General features: G+C 38.1%; 1 protein-coding gene across 7 annotated transcripts in view; it reads right to left on the bottom strand.

Moving 5' to 3' along the window:
- NCOA1 (nuclear receptor coactivator 1) overlaps window positions 1–21,560 on the bottom strand; it is a 192,877-nt gene that overhangs the window by 56,293 nt on the left and 115,024 nt on the right. For all 7 annotated transcript variants that reach the window (XM_066378753.1, XM_066378752.1, XM_066378750.1 and 4 more), the window contains 6 exons: window positions 21,101–21,267; window positions 18,290–18,387; window positions 11,254–11,431; window positions 8,851–9,030; window positions 7,166–7,261; window positions 4,726–4,866 (listed from right to left, as the gene is read on the bottom strand). In XM_066378753.1, coding sequence (XP_066234850.1) covers window positions 4,726–4,866; window positions 7,166–7,261; window positions 8,851–9,030; window positions 11,254–11,431; window positions 18,290–18,387; window positions 21,101–21,267 — 860 coding nt within the window. The remainder of the gene's footprint in view (window positions 1–4,725; window positions 4,867–7,165; window positions 7,262–8,850; window positions 9,031–11,253; window positions 11,432–18,289; window positions 18,388–21,100; window positions 21,268–21,560) is intronic.

Here is a 21,560-nt window from a genome sequence, read left to right as displayed (position 1 = left end):
ACTTATGGGTAAGTACTGTGCCTCATTCTTGTTTTTCACTCTCCAATGAATCTTGAATGATGAAAAAATTATGATTTGCATATGAAATCACACAGTAAGTACTCACTGATTGATCCTCAACTTAAATCTCATTTAAATAGGTTAATATTGACTGGTGATCAACTACCATAACTTTTCCTTAAAGGATAGAGTTTAACTCTTAGCTATGTTCTCAAATGCTTATATCTCAACTTATGTATTTGCTCTTATGGAATCTAGACTTACTTTTGTAATAGAAATTAATGAAAATAAATTTTTTGATTTATTGATGTGCCCTATAAATTGAAGAAGAACTAGAAACTCAGACTAGCACGGGAACATTAGAATACTTCATGTGGATTACAGAAACATCCTTTGGTAATAATGTTGCATTAACTTGTAGAACCATATATCTAAACTAGTAAAAATTCCAAAAGTGGAGAACTCCTATTAATATAAGGAAATAATAACCCTTTAAGGTTTGAAACTGTATTATTTATTTTGGATGATAATGTGTGGAATAAGACTTAGCACATCATAATCCACACCATCACTCTTTGAAATAAAAAATGTCTATAAATATAGTAAAACTTTAATTAGAACCTAATGAAGACTATTCAGTTATCTAAAAATCTTCTGGTGTTCAGCTGTTCAGATGGAGAAGGCAACAGGAAGGCAGCATAGCTCCATGAAAAGAATAAAATCTTACGAGTCAGATTCGGGGCTGAACTTTGTCCTTTTCAAGTTTAGGACTTAATAATGCACATTAACCTTTGCCTATCATTACTAAAATGAAGCCAATAATGTTGTTAGATAATATCTAGCAGAGCCTAGAATAGAACATAGCAGATACTAAATGAATATTATCTGAATAAACACCAAAGAAAAAACAAACAACAAATAAGCAGGTTGCAAAATACATATGTCCTGTATCATACACACATTCAGCTGATCCCTAGACACCATTTATTTACATCAATAGCTTCACCCCACAAAACAACCACTAATTTTTCAAATTAAGATATGAAGAAAGGAACCACAATTCTTTACAGAGCTGGTTGAAGAAACATTTGCTGTGCAGACCAAATTTTCCCTATAAGCAGCTTTCAGGGTTGACAGAACTATTTGGAATACCATTTTGAACACAGGTCCTTGCCTTGTTTTCTGATCTAGTTTTGCCAGTCATACAGCTAATATTTTGATCCCTGACTCTTGTGTCTACTTTTAAAAAGTTTAGAACACTTAGCAGGGAGGGATATTATTGATGTAGTGTTACTGACACCCTAGAAACTCTTCAAAGAATCTAAAATGGCAACTGTTGTTGTCTCTCCACTCCCCCACCCCCACCCCCTACCCCTGCAAATAGGCCTCAAAAGAGCTACGAAGCAAGGGAAAAAAGGGAACTGCTTTCTCTGGTCATAGTAGCTGTAGAAGCGGAACTATTTGGGTTTCTTACTCCACCCAATTTGGTGCTGAGTTAACCTCAACAACCCTGTTAACTAAATGGGCAGGTTAAAATGTGTGGCAGAGGACTACAGGTCAATGCTGGCAGAGATTTCTTTTTCTTTTTGGTATTTCCCTAGATATATGCAGAAAGAATATAATTTAAAAGATAAAGGAAAAAAAATTGCCACTAGATTGTCTAAGATTTTTAATCATCACTGAGTAAACTCTATTTAGTATATCAAAATTTCTAAAAAAGACCTGAACTTGGTGGCACAGTGGATAAAGCGTTGACCCAGAGTGTCTGAGGTCACTGGTTCGAAACCCCTGGCTTGCCTGGTCAAGGCACATATGGGAGTTGATGCTTCCTGCTCCTCCCTCTTTCTCTTTCTCTCTCTCTCATTCCCTCTGTCTCTCTCTCTCTCTTCTCCCTCTCTAAAATAAATTATTAAAAAATTTTTTTTAATTTCTAAAAAAAGATAAACTCATATTTTAAACAAAGTTTGATATAAAAAGATTTTAAGTTAAGTCTGTTACATGGACCATGAAATTAACCACATTATGTAAGTCTCAAAGAACATTCTGGTTAATCATTTATATGGGTGTTTTTGCTTTATAGCAATGCTCCCAAACCTCTTGATACTATAAATTGCTTTCAACTGTCTTGTGATATTTTTTAATAACTTTATTTTGTGATTATAAAGTTAAGATTATAGAGAAATAAACAAGAATAGTAAAGTCATTTGAAATTCCATCACTCAGAGATAACTACGGTTAACATTTTGTGAACCTTCTAGAATTGGATAAATGGATATACAAAAGTAAAATCTTACTGTGTAACAATATATCATGGACATCTTCCAAAGACAAATGATCCATCACATCACTGATAATAGCTAAAAAGAACTGTCAATTAACTTTTCTACACTCTCTAGCCCAACATTTCCCATGACTTCTACTCTAAGTGCTGATAGATGTGCTACAGAAAAAAGTATTATGAGAAAAAAGAAGTCTGGACCACAAAGTCAAACTGGTACCTTTTTTTTTTTTTAGACAGAGAGAGAGAGAGCCAGAGAGAGGGACAGATAGGGACAGACAGCCAGGAAGGGAGACAGATGAGAAGCATCAATTCTTTGTTGCAGCTCCTTAGTGTTCAGTAATTGCTTTCTCATATGTGCCTTGACCAGGGGGCTACAGCAGAGCAAGTGACCCCTTGCTCAAGCCAGCGACCTTGGGCTCAAGAAAGAGTATTTGGGTTTCAAGCCAATGACCATGGGGTCATGTCTATGATCCCAAGCTCAAGCCAACAACCCCGTGCTCAAGCCAGCGTCCTTGGGGTTTCACACCTGGGTCCTCCGCATCCCAGTCGGACGCTCTATCCACTGCGCCATCACCTGGTCAGGCAAACAGGTACCTTTTACTGTAGAACTTCCCAGAAATTTAAATACCATAAATATGTCTTATGAATCCCAAAAAGTGGGAGACTAAAACATTTCCCAAACTTAATTCAGCAGGAAACATCATTTCTAGTTTTAGCCATTAATATCTCATGCAATCTAGTTTATATTTTCCAAAATTCTCTGTAAGGAAACATCTTAGACTATAGACTCTGATTCAATACTGTGGGTGGAGCCCAGAAATCTGGATTAACAACTGCACCATATGAACTTTGGGACACATTTAACCTAGACCTTTCTTTAAAGGGATGACTCCCAATTACACAGAACCTCAGTAACTTTCAAAATTATATATACTTGGGCCCTGGCCGGTTGGCTCAGCGGTAGAGCGTCGGCCTGGCGTGCGGGGGACCCGGGTTTGATTCCCGGCCAGGGCACATAGGAGAAGCGCCCATTTACTATTTGGGGGGATGCTATCAGTCTAGTAAGAGGCCCACTGAAGAACCATTAGTCTGTAGGAAGCTGTCTCAAAAGTAACCAGACTAGTGAGATTCATATAAGTGGCTTCCCCCTAAAAAAAAGGAAAAAAAAAAGGCAAGCTGTTTCCTCCATATCATTAGAAGCAGCTGACCTAAAATGTAGTGAATGAAAAATCATCTGTAATCTTAGGAAACTTAACATGGAAATATGTTAAAATTAAGGATGATGGACTCATAAAAAGTATTTTAAAACTATTTTTCAGGAATAGTCTTACAAAGAGTCTTTCTAAAGAAACTATTACTTAGAGACTGGAGAATAAATTACATTGTAAAAGGAGTATTAGACTACCATAATTACATGGCAATATTCTGAAAGTGCATCAAAGTTATCTCTAAATCTCTATGAACAATATTCGTTCTAAGATAATTTTTTGTTAAGTTCATTAAGGGTGAGGAATATACCTTTTTTTGAGAGGGAAGAAGGGAGCGAGAGCTAAGAGAGAGAGAGACAGAGAGAGAGAAACATCAACTTGTTCCACTTAGTTGTGCCATTGATTGTTTCTCATTGTGCCCTGACTGGGGCTTGAACAGGTGACCCTGGGTTCAAGCAGGTGACCCCAGGATCGAATTGGTGACCTTGGCATCCGGGGATGATGCTCTATCTACCTAGCCACAGGCCAGGGCAGGAATATACTTGTTTTATACTCCTACAGACTTACTATGATGCAGCACCTATTCAAATATTAATTGTTAATTTCATATGACATACTTTTGACTTAAAACTTCAGGAGATGCAGGTCCTATAACAGTCATGAAGTAAACATTCATGATATAGATCTCTGTATTACCTAGAAACCCTTTGAAATGCCTGTTCTACTGGGAATGACCTTCCAAAGTCAGACAAAAATATCACATCCTCCCTGAAGCCATCCCTGATTCTTCAAGTCAGAATTAATTATTTCCTTCTTTTGCTTATACCTCTATTATTACCCATGTCACACAGATCTTGGAAACTGTCATATATTCTCCTAATGAAGCTGGAGTTCCTTAAGGCAAGAACCCTGCTTTTTAGTCATCACGGGATCCCTAGTACCTTACAGAGTGTTCTATGCATGTGAGGAACTTGACACATGTCTGCTGAATAAATGAATGCATGAATGAATGAGTGAGTGACCACCACATGATAGCCTGTTCTTTATAATGTGCATCCCAAAATTCAGGATCCAGTCATGAATTACTTTGCTTACCCATTTCTTCCTTTCCTAAAACTGATCATTGCAAAAATTGTAATTTGGAGAAAATACTTATCAAGCCATAAGTTCCATATAAATTGTTCAATATTAATAAAGAGAAAACTTAATGAAAATAATTGAGAGAGAAAACTCTACCTTCTTGAAATAGTTGTCTGGCATAAGATGGCTCTCTGCCCTGAGGTTGGAAAAAAGCATAAATGCATTTTCTCACTAAATCTTCCCAGCCAGTTCTGCCAGCAGCTCTCAGGGAACTCGTATCAATAGAGATGATTTTACCTGTACAAAGAATAACACTTTACATATATGATGGCCTCTCAACATAAATCATCCATATTTCCAAACTAACATCTGTATCTCAGAAATATTCTGCCCCCAAAAGCATAATGGAAAAAAAGCATTATTAATTTTTATTACCTATAGTAACAAAGTATTTCCATGGCATGATAATAAAAAAATTGTTTTGGTCTTGGAGTGTGTATGTACTAGTCTGTCATATTCTCAAATTCAATTCCACTCAAGTATTAAAGTCATACCTTAAACCTAAAGCTGCTGAGACTAATGCTGGTCACACTCCTCTGGCTTGCTCCCTGGGTCCTCCTCTCCATACACGTACTAATGAGTGACCCACTCATCAGGGAAGGAGAAGCAGAGATGAATGTATTATTTTGGCAATTTATCCCCAACTACTTTTTGGTAAGAGCAGCTGGAAGCTTACTTTTAAAAGATATATAAAGCAATACAACATAGGAATATTAGATTTGTGGGACTAAAAAATTAGTAAATATTGTAACAGGATCTTATAAACAATGGTAAAGATAAAACAGTACATTAAAACTAAACTTTCACAAAGAATAAAATTTGGTAGAAATGATCTATCTTTATATTAACATTAGAGAGGTATGTGATACATAATAAAACTGAGGAAAAAGTATAAAAACCTGATGTTAGAGTAAAGATTAAATACTGTGAAAAATATCTTACAAATTGTAAAGAACAATAATATTTGCTTTTGCTGAAAGTCAAATCTGAAGTAGGCCTTTACAAAGAAGGCCTTACCTTCTGCACTCTCTCACCTTACTCCCTTTGTGGTCTAATGCCCATCTCTCAGTCTCCGAACACTTCTGTCTCCCTTAGGGCTTCTGCGGCCGCTTCCTCAGTGGGTCAGGCGCTCATTCTGCATCACGCCCCTCCTCACCCCCCACCTGCCAGCACCCATAATTGGCCCCACCTCATCCTTCAGGGCTTAAGGGTTCAACAGCATCTCCTCAGACAGGTCTTCATTAGCTGGCTAATTTTAAATAGGTCTCCCTATAAGCTTACCTTACCATCTCACACCTTTTCCATCATAATATATATCATGACTTGTATTTACATTGTTGCCTTTTTTCTCAACTATGTACCCCCTGAGCAATCACACACAGGTGATGGACATTTCTAGGCTTTTAAAAATTATGTGCTGAATAAATTTAAAGTAAAATAATAATAAAAAATAGCCCAATACCTTTAAGTATAATATTAAAACCACCATACTTATATCCATTTATAAATAAATATATTTAAAACTACATTGCTAAATTTCTATTAAAATTTTATTTTATGATTATGAAAAATAATTTATAACCAAAACAAATGTAGGTATGTGAATAGTTATAAAATACTGTTCTCTCCAGCACCCTACTCATGACAATGATTATGATATCTAAAATGCACATCAAAATCACCATTTAAAATGTTTTCTGCACAAAACTAGTAAACAGAAGTTGAATAGCAGAGAACAGAAGGACAAGCCCTGGCCGGTTGGCTCAGCGGTAGAGCGTCAGCCTAGCGTGCGGAGGACCCGGGTTCGATTCCCGGCCAGGGCACATAGGAGAAGCGCCCATTTGCTTCTCCACCCCTCCGCCGCGCTTTCCTCTCTGTCTCTCTCTTCCCCTCCCGCAGCCAGGGCTCCATTGGAGCAAAGATGGCCCGGGCGCTGGGGATGGCTCTGTGGCCTCTGCCTCAGGCGCTAGAGTGGCTCTGGTCGCAACATGGCGACGCCCAGGATGGGCAGAGCATCGCCCCATGGTGGGCGTGCCGGGTGAATCCCGGTCGGGCGCATGCGGGAGTCTGTCTGACTGTCTCTCCCTGTTTCCAGCTTCAGAAAAATGAAAAAAAAATAAAAAAAATAAAAAAAAAATAAATAAAAAAAAAAAAGAAGGACATAAAATTTTGGATGTAATTAGTTGGGGTTTTTTTTGTTTTTTTTGTGTGTTTTTTTTTTAAATCTTCTATATCAGTGGTCCCCAACCTTTTTTTTTCTATTTTTTTTAATTTATTTTATTTTATTTATTTATTTTTAGAGAGGAGAGAGAGAGGGAGAGAGAGAGACAGAGAGAGGGGGGGAGGAGCTGGAAGCATCAACTCCCATATGTGCCTTGACCAGGCAAGCCCAGGGTTTCGAACCAGCGACCTCAGCATTTCCAGGTCGATGCTTTATCCACTGCACCACCACAGGTCAGGCCTGGATGTAATTAGTTTTAAAAGCATAGCCACATCATTAATACTGATGGAACATTTTGAATTTTGCAGTTAGTACCTGTAGTATCTTGCTTGGTCATAAAGGATTCTACGCCCGTAATAGCTGGAGGCCGAGGTAATCGCCGTGCAATACAAATCAAACATGACTGGAAATCTGCCCAAAACAAGAAAGGGAAGTTGAAGGAAAGAGGGTAGAAAATGGTTACACCTATTATTTGGCATTATCAGGCTTATAGAGATAATAAATGCTATAGGATCTGACACAATATTGGAGTCACTGTGATCTAACAGTATACTAGAAATAAAACTGCTGGCTACCAAAAAGAGGCAGCTCCAGGTAGGATCGAGTTAGCATTTATCCCTTCCCATTAAACGTTCTCACATAAACTAGAGGAGACCGATGCATCTCAGGTGCTTGGATGATAACAACCTGAAGTAGTTTTTGCTAGATTTCAACAACACAGTAATTTTTTTTTTTTTTTTTTTTTACAGAGACAGAGAGAGAGTCAGAGAGAGGAATAGACGGGGACAGACAGGAACGGAGAGATGAGAAGCATCAATCATTAGTTCTTCGTTGCGCATTGTGACATCTTAGTTGTTCATTGATTGCTTTCTCATATGTGCCTTGACCGCAGGCCTTCAGCAGACCGAGTAACCCCTTGCTCGAGCCAGCGACCTTGGGTTCAAACTGGTGAGCTTTTGCTCAAACCAGATGAGCCCGCGCTCAACCTGGCGACCTCAGGGTCTCGAACCTGGGTCTTTGGCATCCCAGTCCTACGCTCTATCCACTGCGCCGCTGCTTGGTCAGGCAACACAGTAAATTTTTAAATAAAGTTCTATAATCAGTTTCCTATACTCATCAGTACTCAACGGCTACAAAGACTGTTCTTATAGCCACTGTGCAATAATAATTATCATAAGAAAAAGCAACATTTAACTCTTTCTGAAGAAGCCTAATTTGCCCTTAACAGATATCTGGACTTTATGTTGTAGGATCAAAGTTCCAGTTCCAAATTTTCTTGAATGTGCTACACAGAATATCACACAGCTACATATGTACTTGAATCATGTAAAGCAGCCTTCTGTGTATTGTGCAAAACATCCCCAGCTGATTGTGACACTCCTTCCCTCGTGAGACCAGCTACGTGCATAGCCCCTTTTCTCACACCTGATTTCTTGTCTCTACCTTCCCTGGTTTCCAGTCGTGGTGTTCTTTCCTTAGCTCAGTCTAAGTTCACATGGAAAACTCCTCCCGTCACATATTTAACGCCATGTTGATACCATGTTCATATTAGCGCTTCAGCTGCATTTTCATCTGTTGATAAGCTTTCTCCTTATAAATTACCTTGTGTGGCCTCACAAACGCTGAGTCTATTCTCCAATGTTCCCTGCACACTAAACTTGAAACTTTAAAAAAAGCCGGCTGCATCTGGTATGTTTCCAACTGGCAGCAGTTAGTGATATCTCTTATTTCTAGGCAGCAGTTAGTTTGAATTTGACATTTTAGTGGGAATGCCAGCTTAAAATTAAGAATTTGGGGGCATTTTAAAGGGGTGATTCTAGATGTTAGCAATTTTTTTCTTAAGTATTAGGAAATACATAGCTAGCTGAATAGCCATTATAATATACAATACAGTAACCAAAATACTATCTGAAGAAGCAGCTGTTATAATTAATTACCTCCCTACTCCTGAAAGCCATGGGAAAAGCAATCAAACACCTTAAAATCACCCTTTGTTGTACCTTCTCCATCCTCTTGGATCGATTTTGGCTGCGACACTGTGAAGCACTGCATCACTTCATACCGCTGGCAGGCTTCTTGGTTCTCAGTGCCCGGCTCATCTGGGGGGTGAATTAGCATCCTGCAGTTAAAGGTATGGCTATTTCGTCGTGTGGCTTCTTGAGGCCAAGGAACTCCATTAACTGTGGAAGGAAAATTGATTATATGCCTGTGAATAAAGTGAAAAAGTACAAACTCTGAAGATATGAAAGACATACCTTTAGCCATCAGCTTAAATACTTAGATTAAAAAGTAGACAGACCGCTTCAAACCTGACATTATCCTGACACAATTTATCTGTCCTAGCAAAAAATCTAAAATGTCTACTGATTTGAAAAGTTTTCAATTTCTAAGAGATTGTATAGGATTTCCCCTCCCAAAGTAAGGCCTTACAAGTACACTAATCCATTAACAGTCTTTATAAAGACAAAAATTGAAAGTTAATAGCTCACTACGTCTTTTACTCAAATTTTATATCAGTCAATTAATAAGCTTTTCCATTTGATTCCAGTTATATATACCCTGGCAATAAAAAGATGATTGTAAACTGTAGGTCCTGACCTGTGGTGGCACAGTGAATAAAGCGTTGACCTGGAATGCTGAGGTCACCAGTTCGAAACCCTGGGCTTGCCCAGTCAAGGCACATACTAGAACTGATGCTTCCTGCTCCTCCCTCCTTCTCTCTCCTTCTCTCTCTCTCCTCTCTAAAATGAATAAAGTCTGAAAACCATAGGTCTATTGTTAAGCAAGAGCTTTAACCTGGCAGGCATGAACTCTTAAGGATGCCCATTTTGGGGGAAAGGATTCAAAATTTCTCAAAGGAGTCTATGATTCAAAAAAATATCTAGAATAGCTGGAGACCAATCTTGGTTTCTTAAAACCATTTTTTTTACAGCACAGTTTATATACTGTAATACCTTGACTATCATAATCAGTGTTATGTAAAATGACCATTAAGACAGAAATGTCACCTGCTTCAGTATAACAACAGTGAATTCTAGAATTATAGAAAAGATGTCTTTATATTTCAAAAAAGAATCTGCTTAGTGGCTCACCATTTCCCAGTTACAATGTTGTATTCAAATCATGGAGGCAAACAAAGGGGTTGGTAAGGTTGTTCTCTCACTGTTCCCAACAGTTTTTTCCCTTATCTTTTCCACTGATCCTCTGCTTTTTAATTTTTATTTATTGATTTGAGTGAGAGAGAAGGGAGAGAAAAAGAGAGGCAGGAACATCTATTTGTTCCTGCAGGTGCCTGATTGTGGATCGAGATAGCCACCTCTGTGCCTCTGTAGGATGCTCTAACCAACAGAGCCAACAGGCCAGGGCCCTTTTTTCTCTTGATCACCTCCTTACTCTATACTGTTAGAGGAAATCATGGAACAAACCAATACTGGAGTAAGGAGTCTTGGTTCTGCTATGAGCTGGCTATGAGGTATGGGTTAATTACTTAGTCTTTGCCTCATCTTTAAAATAAAGGAATCCATTATATTATCTCTAAAGTCATTTACACTCTAAAATTTAATAGCAGGATACATAAGATCCCTTAATAATTCAAATATCAAACTAGTGATTTTAATAGAAACAATTGTTTTCAGGCCCCCAGTTACTATAAACACATACTACTCCTTTCCAAGAAGAAATAAGGCTTCCATTTCACCTAGTAAACAATGTAGAAAATAAAGAGCTATGGACACCATTATTTGCAGGTTTGGTTTAGTCATACAGAATTTCTAGCCAAGCTCCTCCCCCCACTCGTGGAGCACATGCAGGCTGAAGAGTAGGCGTGTGGCTTAGTGAGGGGAACAGAGAGGCCGGAGATCAAATCCAGCTGTCCTCAAGGCTGGGTTCCTTACTCAGTGAACAACCCGTCCAAACACACTTGTCATTCCTGAGTTGAAACCACTCACATCCAAAAATGTTAATTTTAATAAGTATGTAATATGACAGCCTGTCCCTCTCTTCCTTTTCTTTCCTTCCTCTCTTCTTCCCTCCCATCTCCATTTTTTCTCTTTGAGCAGGGGGATGGGAAGACTATTTCTCCCTTTCTTGGACACAATAAAAATTGAAAACAAACAGAATTTCAAACAGAAGCTTCTTGGGGCAAGACAGCTGACTGCTCTGCCTCCCATTGCTGCCACGTGACTGCGGCATAATCCGGAGGGGAGAGGGAAGGGAGGCTACCTGTCAGCGATCTGATGACATTCCCTCTTCCTACTTACATCTCAGGCTAAAACTGAATTTAAAAATATGTTAATATATTATAACATACATTAGAATAATCTATGTATTATAAATATAATTACATATTATGTAAGGAGAAGCTATAGACTTCATACTCTTTTAAAAAATCCATTTCTGTGTACCTAGTGATTTTGGTAGCAGATTCTTCACGAACTCCGCGTGATCCCCCACGTGCAGTATGCTGTAGACACTGGTATTCATCAGTTCCTCTTGATTGTAACCCAAGTAGCTGGTCACATTCTCTGACACAAATACAATTCTCCCTTCACAGTTCACAACAAAGAAAAATCCATCCAAAGCCTACAGGACCAAGGGGGGGGGGGGACAGTGTTAAGAAGCTGGGAGATTAAAAGATAAAAGAGAAATAAACATACACATTTCTGTATTGAAAAAGAGATTAGAAATATATGTCAAGTTAAAAAAAAGCAGGGGAACTGAATAGAAGATTCAACATTGCATGTTCTCTGAGGACAGGACAGGATTTTAAAAGACTATACACTGATGTTTCAAGTAAGCATAAGTGAATATGTCAAACTCCTTCCTTAGGGAGAAATTTTATGGTAGCAGACGTGAAGTGACTGATCTGTGCATTCAGTCATAAACATTAAACCGTAGGTTAAGAATGGCTTTCTAGCCTCAAGGAACTTACTGTAGAGTGGGAGAGAGAGACATAAACCTAATAAAATATCAATGACAAACGCAGTATCAGAGACATACACAGACTATTCTAGGAGCACAAAGACAGATACCTAATTTGAGGTAGGGAGCAATGAAAGGTACCTTACAGACCCCTACCTTAGTTATAAAAGGAAAAGTAGAGGAGGGGAAGAGCAAGAGAGAAGAACATTCTAGGAAAGGGTATAGGAGACCCAAATCCCAGAGGGCCTCCTGTGTACTGAGTAGAGACAGGGGTCTCCAAAAGAAGATGTGCCCCAGGGGAGTAGAATACCCACAGGGTCGATATCTTATAGTATGATCTAAAACATAAGGAAGAAATTAAGCTTAATAAACATAATGACATCCTGGTACCTCATTCAGTCCTGACAGGTACCTATCACAAAGCGTGGAATCCCAAGAGAAGACCCAGAAACAAAGGTGTATGGTGGCGCTTTCCTTATTTATAATATTCCCATTTACCCACAATATATTGCAGTTTACTTGTTATAGAGTGTATATGAGCAATAAAAACAAGACCTTTAAAACGTAAAACATTTATAAAATCTTGTAATAAGAGAAAAATCCTTTGTATCACATTGAAGGGTTTGCTGGTTATCTGTGGCAAAGTAGTTAAAAGAGCCATCTAACAATGTCAATGGGCTACTACTCATTTTTCTTTTTAAAACAGACAAGTGTCCCAATTTGCAACAAAGGAATTCATAAAGGTTAGACACAGGAGTGAAGCACCCGAATGGGTGAAGGGACGGTTATCATGTAAGATTTTCTAGGAGGAGGCCACACTGCACCTCAGCCAAAGTTTGGAGGACACAGAGCAGCAATGCAGGTGACTGTGAGGTGAAAGGACATTCAAAACTGAGGACACAAATCAGAGGTTAAAAAAAGTACTCACTTTGTATGCACTTGTATTGTTTGTGTTATATTTAATCGTAACTTTTTTTTTCTTGAAAAGCAAAAATTTATGGACTTTGTCCTAAAGGCAATGGGAATTATCTTGAAGGCACTGTTTTTAAGCAGGAGATTGACATGATCTACTTTTACAAAGACCTTTCTGGCAGTAGGTGTGGCGTGGAGATGGGAAGCCAGAAAGCCAGTTGCAATGCTACTGTAATCTTCCAGTTCAACTGAGAGCCTGAGTTAAAGCAATGTTGTGGAAATGATGGACGAGAACATGACAGAGGCAGAACAAACAGCATGTGGTCAGCTGCAGCACCTGTGGGAACAAGCATCTGGGGTGATTCTTCACTAATGACCTCAGGGTTCTGGTACATAAGTGTCCTTCCCTGAGAAAGAGACTGGGCAGGGAGGCAGGAAGAAATCTAGTCTTTTAATTTTTGACTTTTTCTTTTTTTAAGCAGAAGTGAAAAGGAAGGATTATAAATTTAGTTTTAGAAGTGTTATATTTGAAATGACTGAGGAATATTCAGATGAAGATGTTCAAACAGCAGCAGGATATAATGAAAGGGAGGCTGTGGAGAGAGAACCTTCGATTTAAAGGTCCATGTCTCCCTGGTTTTTTGTTTGTTTTTAACCACCATCATCTTTTCCCCTTCCACAGACTATCTGGTTTCCTTTGGGGAGTAACTTCTTCCCTATTAAATCTTGCAGAATTCTTATTCAGGCCACTGGGAGATTTTCTCCCTAACTGTGAATCTTGAAGAGAATTACAAAAAGACCCGACTTGGCTGGAATATTCATTCTAGCAGCAGGGTACTGCCCAAATGGGTTTTTCCAGAGACAATTTGTGTAGTTTCTGCTTTCTAGCCTCCTTAAGATACTTTATTTTCATCCTATTTATAAGCATGGTTCATGGTTGTATCTCTATGATATCCAAACAGCATCCCAATAAATTCACATTCACTTAATTTAAGTCATAATTAGTGGCTGCTGCTTAAAATCCAGAGAACCCTTACTGATGTTTCATATATACATATACACATGCACATACACATATGAATACATCATATAGACACAGACATAGCTATAGATAAAAATGCCCAGAAATGTGCACAAAATTAAAACAGTAACAACAAAAAGCCAAAGAGTCAAAGCCAGTACCATGGAGGACACTAAAGTAAGAGGAAAATAAAGGCAGAGGGTAGAAGAAGCCAGAGAAGAGACGCTGCAGGAAAAGTTTTAAGGAAGAGGGAGTGGGTGGTCAACAGTGCCAAGAGCCATAGCAATGTAGGAAAGCATACAAAGTGGGGAAAGGCAGCTGGATGCACATGCAAGATGTAGGGGAACCTCAGTGACAAAAAATAATTTTTCTTGTGGAGCAATGGGAAATAAGCAGCATTAGAGCCAGAAAACACAGAGCTCTAAAAGAGGAGGCATCAAAATTTAGACAGCAAAGAGAAATGGAAAATGAGCTTAAAAAAGGTGCCTGTACTGATAAGTCCTTACCATGGGCCAAGCAACAAATATTTGTTGAATAATAAATTCTAATACCACTGTCCCTTTAAATATGAGAAAATGATCTCTAATACCTTCATTCTTGACTCATGCTACCTTTATTTTATTTTTTAAGGAGGTATGGGGGAGACAAGTTGGTGAAAATTTCTCATATTATGGTGGATATTTGGTTAAATTTTAGATGTGCAGACCTTCTATCTGAGCAAGTCCCTCCAGGTCAATACTGGAAAACTGAACTTTCTGCAATGCTGGAAATAGTCTATAGAACTTCAGTGTGGCTGGTGAGACTGAAGCACTGAATATTTTGTTTTATTTAGCTGATTTTTCCATGGATTTGAGAGAGAGAGAGAAGAAAGGAGGGAGAGACGAATGGAGGGAGGGGAAAGGGAAAGAAAAAGAGAGAGAATCACAACCTGTTGTTTCACTTTGTTGTCCCAAACAGTTGTGCACTCATTGATTGCTTCTCCTATGTGCCCTGACTGGGGGTCAAACCTGCAGCCACTGGCATGCCGGGTAGACACTTTATCAATGAAGCCACCTAGCCAGGGCCTTTATTTAACTTTGAATAGCCACAGGTGGCTAGAGTCTATCTTACTGAATAGAGCAGCACTAGACTGCAGCCTGGATGATTCAATGGACAACCTCATGGTGGTTTTTCTACCACCTCCTCTCAGCTGCTCTGGTTTAGACTCAGTAAAGTTTAGGGCAACAAGAATGGGGATGGGGAGGTAGAAGAGGGATAGAAAAGGCTGTCTGTGAAGGCAACACTGCAGTCAGTAAAAGTTAGTAATTCCATTTTACAGTCTTTGTTTCATGTATCTATAGCTCACAAATAAAAAATGTTATTCAGTCCTTGGAGTCAAGAACCTAAATACATTTCTATTCTGAGTTCTTGCAATTTATAATTTTTTTTTCACATTTGAAAATGCTTGCTCAATGACATTTAATCCATGTGTAATGCTGTGTTACAGTTTTCCTTTGATTCACAGTGGTTTTCAGGGTAATAACTTCATCATCTAAAAAAAATAATTCTTTGTTTTCTTATAGTTTTGAGTGGATGTTTTGCTGTCATTCCTGCTTGTTTTAAAATGTTATAGACTTTTCTCATGCAGCAATAACACAAGTTTACATAAATTAAAGTAGCAGGTAGCAGTCGTCTCTGTCCTCGGTTGTGCTGTGCTCAGTTTGTGGACAATCTATTTGCGCTCCTTGTTGATTTCTGTGGTTTCTGAAGAACGTGTGGAACTAGGATTGAAATGATTACCATTTTCCTACAGGAACTCCAGAAACCTCAAGGCCCTCTACCCTTATATTTATTCATTATCTCAAATGACATTATATGCAGAAAATAAATTTAATAAATATTTAATGAATTGAAAGGAGACAGAAGGTTCTGAGGCCAGCTTTAAACTCAGGGCACTAATAAGGCAGGTAGAACTCCCGTAGGAAAACGAGAAGATATGAAAAAACTAGTCAATGGACAGGCTGCAAAGCAGAACAGAGGAGCAGTGAACACTCACAGATCAGGGCCCAAGGGTAACCAAGTAGTGAGATGGCGACGGGCAAAGCAGGGGGAAGAGATGGGGCACCTAAAGTGCTTTTCTTTAACTTATTTTCCTCTAATAGCTTATATTTTTCAAAATATAGCCAAGTTCAAAGAATTCTGTAGCGAACATCTGTATATGTTTTAAATCCACCATTTAGATTCTACTCTAAACATTTTTACTAGTTACAACACTGTTTCTAAAATGCAATCATATGTATACAATGAAATTACTGGCTTATCAAAAGAATATAATAAAAAATCTGAGTCCATCACATGTGGTAGCTTCCCCCGCTCCCAGTTATATGTGCATATAATCATTGGCTCAGAGAAAAGTTTCTATCCAGCTTCAATAGCCAATGTCTTTTATATTTGACAATTCTAAAAATAATGTGCTTGTTCCCTAATAAAAATCATTAAAACCAATATTCTAAGGTAACACAGTATTTGTATAATAACATGGAAGAGAAATAAAGAATTCAGATTTTGAGGGATAAGTTGCTAAGAGGAGAGTCAAAAATATTTAGCAGTCTGTTCAGAGTACAGAAATGGAGTACAGGAAGAGGTTAAAGCAGGAAGTACACATTTGGGTGTCATCTCAACAGAGACGGAAGGTAAAAGCAAAGGGAATACATGACATTTCTGGAACCAGAAAAGCAAGAACTCAATTTTGAGAATGTTCTCACATCAGCAGTGTTGGTAGAAGGAATTATGGTTAATACAAAGATACAGAAATGATTAGGGTAATAGGAAAGAATGCATGAAGAAGTAAGAAAATAGGCCCTGGTCGGCTGGCTCAGTGGTAGAGCGTTGGGCCAGCGTGTGGAAGTCCTGGGTTCGATTCCTGGCCAGGCACACAGGAGAAGCGTCCATCTGCTTCTCCACCCTTCCCCCTCTCCTTTCTCTCTATCTCTCTCTTCCCCTCCCACAGCCAAGGTTCTATTGGAGCAAAGTTGGCCCGGGTGCTTAATATGGCTCCATGGCCTCTGCCTCAGGTGCTAAAATGATTTTTGTTGAGAAGGAGCAATGCCCCAGATAGGCAGAGCATCGCCCCTGGTGGGCATGCCGGGTAGATCCCGGTTGGTGCATGCGGAAGTCTGTCTGCCCGCCCCACCGCTGCTTCTCACTTAGGAAAAATAAAAAAATAAATTAAAAAAAAAGAAGTTAGAAAATAAAGAGACCTATACAAGCTTGTTAGAAAGACAAAAGACTTCACCAGAAAGGATGGCCTTATGGTAGGACAAGAAAAGGAGAATCTTTTTTGTATCTATATCTATATATTTAATTAATATATAGAATACAAATATATGTATAAGGATACATATATGTACATAATAAACATATATAAATAAAATTAGGCTTAGAGATAAAAGAGCATACACTGTGGGGAATGAGTGTGTATATACACATACATATGCTTTTAAACATTCATGTATGAGAGCGAACATTTAAGGTGATGAGCTGGCTTGGAAACAAAACATCAGTGTTGAAAATGGAATAAAGATTAAATAGAAAAAGCAGGAGTAAAATTACACAGCAATTACCAAATAACTCCCATTTTAAAGTTCTTTACTTTAAAAAGTTTGATAGCAGGTTGTTAAAATGGTGTATTTTATATAGCTATATATAATAGTTTTATATCATATAATAGTATATTTTATATAGTTAAAATAGTATATATCTTACAATGTTTCCATAAACACTAACAAATTTTTAGTTAGAAACTTTTCAGGAAAACACCTACTGCAAAAAGCAAAACCTCCCTTATTCAAGGGTGAAATTCTACAGTAGACATACAGATAGCACAAGCTAGCTAAATAATTGTTCTAGTTTCCCAACCAGTATGAACCACCACAGAAATAATGGGCAAAGCCATACAGCAGGCTCCAATTTTCTAGCTGACTGTTTAGAAAGACTTTAGGAAAATTCTCTTTTTTTTTTTTCTGAAGCTGGAAACTGGGAGAGACAGTCAGACAGACTCCCGCATGTGCTCGACCGGGATCCACCTGGCATGCCCACCAGGGGCGACGCTCTGCCCACCAGGGGGCGATGCTCTGCCCCTCCAGGGCATCGCTCTGTTGCGACCAGAGCCACTCTAGCGCCTGGGGCAGAGGCCAAGGAGCCATCCCCAGCGCCCAGGCCATCTCTGCTCCAATGGAGCCTCGGCTGCGGGAGGGGAAGAGAGAGACAGAGAGGAAGGAGAGGGGGAGGGGTGGAGAAGCAGATGGGCACCTCTCCTGTGTGCCCTGGCCGGGAATCGAACCCGGGACCCCTGCACGCCAGGCAGATGCTCTACCACTGAGCCAACCGGCCAGGGCCAGGAAAATTCTTATGATCATTATTCACATTTAATTCTGAAATAGTAACAACTGTCAAAATAGTTTCCAAAATAAAATAACTATTGAAGTTCTTTAAACCTTTACTTTGTTTTATAATTTATTAATTGGATATAAGACACAAAAGAAAAAAAACTAAATTGGCTTTGAACAAAGATTTCAATCACTGTCTGAGCCAGTGAGAACCACTACCTCCAAAAGAAGAGGTCCCAAGGATTCCTTCTCTATCACTCCTTGACTACTCGATGAGATGTCTGATTTCTGTACTTCGTCATCAGTTGTTGATTTCTCTATAATAAAGAACCAAAAAGTCACACACATCCAAAAAGGGCTCATTTCTATAACAGCAAGTTTAAGGAGACACAGACTTACCTAATTTCAGACTCAAATAACAATTATTTATTATGGTAGGCTAGCAATTTTCAAACTTTTTCATCTCATGGCAAACGTAAACTAATTACTAAAATTCTGTGGCATACCAACATATATTTTGCTGATCTGATAAAAGAAAAAGGTATAATTTTGATTCTTTCACACTGGATGGCTATTGTCATGTTGCCTGCTGTCATATTTTTATGTGGCAATCTAAGAGAAAAGAGGTCAGTGTCCCTGACTAAATAGGTACTGCATGTTTTAAATATTCTTGCAACACACTGGTTGAAAATTGCTGATCTAAGCATTTTACATTTAGTCTTAATTATATCATTTTATAAAAGATAAAATTAAAGGTCACAAAGGTTAAGTAATGCATCCTGAATAATACAATTAGTGGCAGTAAGAAGATTTGAATTTTGACCCACCTAGGCCACTGTTTCAACAGTGAAAAAAAATGGTACAACTAAATGGCCTTTTTAAAAAAGTCTACACCGTTAAGAAATGGATAATTGTAAAAGAATGATTATTTCCATCATTCCTCCTTTTTCTTTTCTGATTTGATCAATGCCACCGAAGAGATAGTGCAGATATGGCTTTTCCTTTTGTGAGCCTGCATGAATAGCTACACTTTCACATTTGTGTCATGATGCTCTGACTGATAAAACTGTAACCACTGATTTGATTAGAAATCCTTTTGTGCAATGATGTTGAAAAATCCATCCATCATCTTAAAGCAGCATCATACTTAAATAAGAGTTTCCAACTGTCAGGTGAGTTAGTTTGTCAAAAACCAAATATGATATTATTGAGTATAGAGATTTATTATTTTACTTTAAAAAATGTAATATTTTAAATATTACAAAAAAAAATACAGAATATGAAATAACATACAGTCACATAGCCACCATTCATTTTTTGCAGATGTTAACATTATCTGCATCAGGCCTTTCCTTTTTAAATAAATACAACACTGCAAACAGAGTGAAATGTCCGCACCATTTCTCCTCCATCCCTTTTCAGATTTAACCAGTGTTCTGAGGCCACAATAATTTCTAAGCATGTTTTTTATACTTAAACTATACAAACGTATGATTTTATAAACAATATCTTATTGTATTGTGGTTGAAAAGTGATCTCTCATTGTGGTTTGATTTGCATTTCTCTGATGGCCAGTGATAATGATCATGTTTTCTGTGTACTTATTGGTCACCTACATGTCTTCTTTAGAGCAACATCTACCCGTTTGCCCATTTTTAACTGGGTAACTTATTTGTTATTTTGAATATTTCATTTTATAGCATCTTGTTCTTGTTTCATGGGTAAAATATCTTCCCTCTTGTATCTAAGGACTTTTTGGTTGTATTCAGTTTTCTTCTGCTCCCTATGTTGTCTCTACTTCTTCTGAGTTACCTTTTCTTTTCTGTTTGCTTAGTTTGTTCTCTTTTATATTATAGGCTTTCCTCAAGTATTTGGATATTTACTCATATTAAAGAGTGAGGCACTAAAGTGCTGACTGGCAGCTGTGTGAAGAGTGGGAACAAGGCAAGGAACTGATTTCTTTCATTTGGGGATCATTCCCAACTATGAGCATTTATGTGTCTGCTTCTTTGGACTGCTCGATTTCCCCAAAGGATTCCTCCCATCTCGACTTGGGGACTATGAGCCAGGCTGTAAGGGTTTCAAGGTTGACCAAGCAGGGAAGGGGCCAAATGCCTCTTGCTGGTTCTCCCCTTTGCAGGTTCATAATACCAGTTTCACCTAGCTGCTAAATCAGTTGTCACTAACTAGCCATTTTTCAGTTTCTAAAATCTTAAAATCATACACTTTTATTATTTTAAAAGTATCTGTTATAGACTTTTTTACACTGCTTCTATTAAGCTGAAGTTCTTTGGGATCTAGGCCTGGTCATTACGTGTGCTCTAACTCACCATCAATTATCCCTCATTTATTATATAAAATTTCAATATAATGTGCCCATTAAGGCCACATATAAGAATCAAACCAATGAAGGTACAGATGGGTAGAAAAAACAAACTGATGTTTCTCTCTCTCTGTCTCTCCTTTCAAAAAAATAATTTAAAGTTTTAATCACCCTAAGAAGCACGTTTTCTTTAGGAATCCCATGGGGCCTGGTGTGGGAGTGTTTCTCTGAAGCGCTTTGCTTTTTTTCTGGTAGGCTACGCAGGGGTTTCGTGCCGTTGGGGTCCCTAGTAAATATGGATAGTATAAATATAAAGCATAAAAATATATCTGGCTATTCCTAGAACCCAGGCAGAGACCAGCTTACTATTCAGATGGAGGCGTTTTCCTATCACTGAGTTGTTATCTTTCAACTCTATCTGAGAACCTCAGATCCGACCCCACAACTTGTGTCTCCTGACGGTATGCCCTGCGATAACGGGTCCCCCAACTGCCCAAGGTAAGCAGTTTTCAAGTTAACTTAGTAAGCCACTATCATATAACAAGAAGGCTCTCCAATTTACTTTCTGAAATAAAGAGCATCTAAACAAAAATGTTTCTTTAATAAAATTATAAAGTTCAATGCAATTTCTAAATTAAAAAAAAATCACATATTGCCAGTGTCTTTATTAACAAAGCACAAAGCCATGGTTTTTTGTTTGTTTTTACCTTGTTCCATTCTCTTCATTAGCTGTATCTGATCGACTGTCTTCTTCAAAATCTTGCATTTGTCTGGTTTTACACTCAAGCTGTCAATGTCACTGATGTTTGCAGACAATAATTCAGCCAGCTCTTCTAAGTATTTATTTTCTTGTTCTCTGCGCCTCTTTTCAGTACTGTTACACCAAGAAAATCCAGTTAGTGTACATTTCTACCATTCTATTTCCTTCTCTGATCAAGTATTTAATGTTTATACATTTAGAGAGATCCTTATTTTTATCCAGAATATAACACCAGATTTAGGAAACAATTTAAATTCACATCTAAAAAACAGATACTATAAAATACCAACATGCAGAAAACAATTCTGGCTAAAATACATAAAGAGAATGACTGCTGTCCCAGATGTATTTCCTCAGTGATGTGTATATACTGCATATTTCAATAACCAATGAATACAGATATGAAA

Source organism: Saccopteryx leptura, chromosome 3 (genome assembly GCF_036850995.1).
Source record: "Saccopteryx leptura isolate mSacLep1 chromosome 3, mSacLep1_pri_phased_curated, whole genome shotgun sequence".
NCBI classification, from domain to species: Eukaryota; Metazoa; Chordata; class Mammalia; order Chiroptera; family Emballonuridae; genus Saccopteryx; species Saccopteryx leptura.
The sequence above is the reverse complement of the archived record's forward strand: the minus strand, read 5'-3'. Positions and strand labels throughout refer to the sequence as shown.